At 40.2% G+C, this 2508-nt stretch overlaps 1 protein-coding gene across 1 annotated transcript; it reads right to left on the minus strand.

Moving 5' to 3' along the window:
* Positions 1–288: 288 nt before the first annotated feature.
* On the minus strand, positions 289–2174 carry LOC142596441 (uncharacterized). Its single transcript, XM_075725539.1, is given in 2 exon segments — positions 289–491; positions 494–2174. Coding segments are annotated over 2 exon segments (1884 nt in total).
* Between the last annotated feature and the right edge of the window lie 334 nt (positions 2175–2508).

Raw genomic sequence — 2508 nt, forward strand, 5'->3', positions numbered from 1 at the left:
AAGCAGTTGAAGAGAGAAAAAAAAAAAAAAAAAGGGCGGGGGGGGGGATGCACCACCACAGTCCACCCAGTGACTAAAGTCAATCCATCTCACCCACAGAGTGACGGTGTGGTCGCCTCTCGCCTCTGTGCCTGTAAACAGATTAATGCCATATTCCAATTGCAATTTTGAGGGAAATTTTTGGCCGTTTTACTCAGTTATCAAGTTTTAGTTACATGTGGTTAAACAGTTTTATATATGTGAGGAGGTTTTGGTTACAATGTCAGCTGTCTAGCTATTCTCCACACTCTAACATAGAATTGTATTCAACAGCAAACATAATATGGTAAAAATGAGTAAGATTACAATAGGATGCAATAGTCGATTCAGAATTCCTGTTGCAGTTGGTGACCATCCGAATAATGTATCCCACCAGTGATGTTCCCCATCTTTTTTCACTTGTTCTAGAATATGATGTATATTTTCTGTGTCATGGTGGACAGTAATCAGAGTTTTTGTCCATTGTTCTGAATTCTTTTCAGCAGTTGATTCAGGTCACTATGTTGCAAAAGTTTTGTCACCAATGTGAGATTCATTCCAATGGGGGTAGGTGATAGATCTTGATATGGCATATAGTTCGATTGTAACAATTGGTGGGTTGTGACAGGAGCTGAATAGTTAAAGTCACATCCTATGATTCTGATAAAGTTACAGATACAGGTATTTGAGTGATTGTATGTATCTATAGTGGTGTTATCTACAGATACAGAGTTAAAAAGGGTTCTCATACAAATGCATCCATGTCCAACATATATGAGTACAGTTTCAGGGGTTTCATCGGGATGTATTTCAAAATGACAAACACTTTGTTCACTGTCAAGACAAATGTCTTGGGCCTTAATGGTGTTATTTTCACAAATAAATCCCTGTTGTTCATGTACAACACATGCATCAACATCAATAGTTTGCCATTTATTCCCATTTTGTCGGGCCCATACTCTCTGTTTTAATGGATAGAGTACAGTTCCGTTATGGTTTAACCCCAGCGCAATGATTGGGTATATGGTGTATACTGAAGCATTGCGTATTGTTAATACAAAAGCTGTGGCTTTACTGTCGGTAGGATTATAGGTAAAATTGATTAGATGCCACCAGGATTGGAAGTCTCTTTCAAATTGAGTTGCATTATCCCAGATTACCTTTCGAATTTCAGTGGGCAAGGTGCCTTCATCGCCTTCTCTTATAATTGTTGTTACAGTAGATTGTATCCACCATTGGGCTTGAATACAACTAAGAGCAAGAGAGAGACTAGTTTGAGCTGTGCCTAGTGCATCCATGATTAGTTGGTGGTCTTTTTCATTGATTCTTTCCCACTTAGGTAGTATGTCAGCTACAAGCCATTGACTAGTTCCCAATGCTGACAGAGAAGACTGTAAGGGGTGTTCTAATTTGTTCAAATCACTTGTTGTTGTGCTTAATTTATTCATGAGTATTTCAGCATCTATACTATTCAAGACTCCCAAACCTGTCCCTATGACACCGGTTACATCTCTCTTTGCTCGCTTTGGGGAGGTGAGAGTTTGTCCATGTAACCATGCTAACCATCCTGTATAGGATGTATTTAGGAATGGTGAGCAAGTAGGTTTAATTGTAGAGATGTTAACCTGCATTGACAGTTCCACTCGTTTGAGGGACCATGATGGGTTAAATAGTATTTGCTGTTGTCCAGTATTTTTGATCACATATGGCCCGATTTCAGAAATTTGTGAGGATAGGTTTTTCTTATCCATTACAGTCGGGGCAGATGTTATTGTACTAGGCTCAGTAATGTCTATTTTAAATTTAAAGGATAGTCCCATGCTATGGCGAGCCCAAAGGCAGACCACGAGAACAGGTTGTACTAAGGTAAAATTGTACCAACAGTCCAGTCTTTCAGAGGCACAAAGTTTCCTATCTTTTTCTATTGGGTCTGATGTGATATTGTGCACAGAAATCTGAGATGCCTTCTCATGAGCAGACCCATTGATCATCCGGCATCCTATTTTAATTTCTTTCCCTGTCGTTCCTCGAAGTTGAGGAACTTTACCATCAGCTTCATCTTCATCCCAGCTCCATTCATTTTCCAAGTATACCTCAGTTCCGTGCATGACCACGATAGAAAGGTTTAAATTTCCCATACTAGGGTGTATGCCCATACTCCCGGTATACTTAACACGAGCTTGAGACCATGGCCATTCTATGGTTCTTTGACCACAGGCTAAGAGGAGTGACGTTGCTAGGGTTTGGAATAGTAACATGAACACAGCGTTTCCGTTCGCCATCCTGCAAGGTGCTGCAAAAGAGAGAGAGAAAAGAGAAAAGAAAAATTGTTTTGGCGGGGAGAGTCCGAACAGGTTACCCCTTTTATGATACAGGATAAATCCACCTAGTAGTAATTCTGTGTTTTGTACCACTGTTATCAATAGCTTCCCAAGCAAGTGTGCCACGAGGTTTAGTCAGAGTCATAGGCACATTTCCAGTTTGTGGTAA

This window comes from Pelecanus crispus, chromosome W, assembly GCF_030463565.1.
Source record: "Pelecanus crispus isolate bPelCri1 chromosome W, bPelCri1.pri, whole genome shotgun sequence".
NCBI classification, from domain to species: domain Eukaryota; kingdom Metazoa; phylum Chordata; class Aves; order Pelecaniformes; family Pelecanidae; genus Pelecanus; species Pelecanus crispus.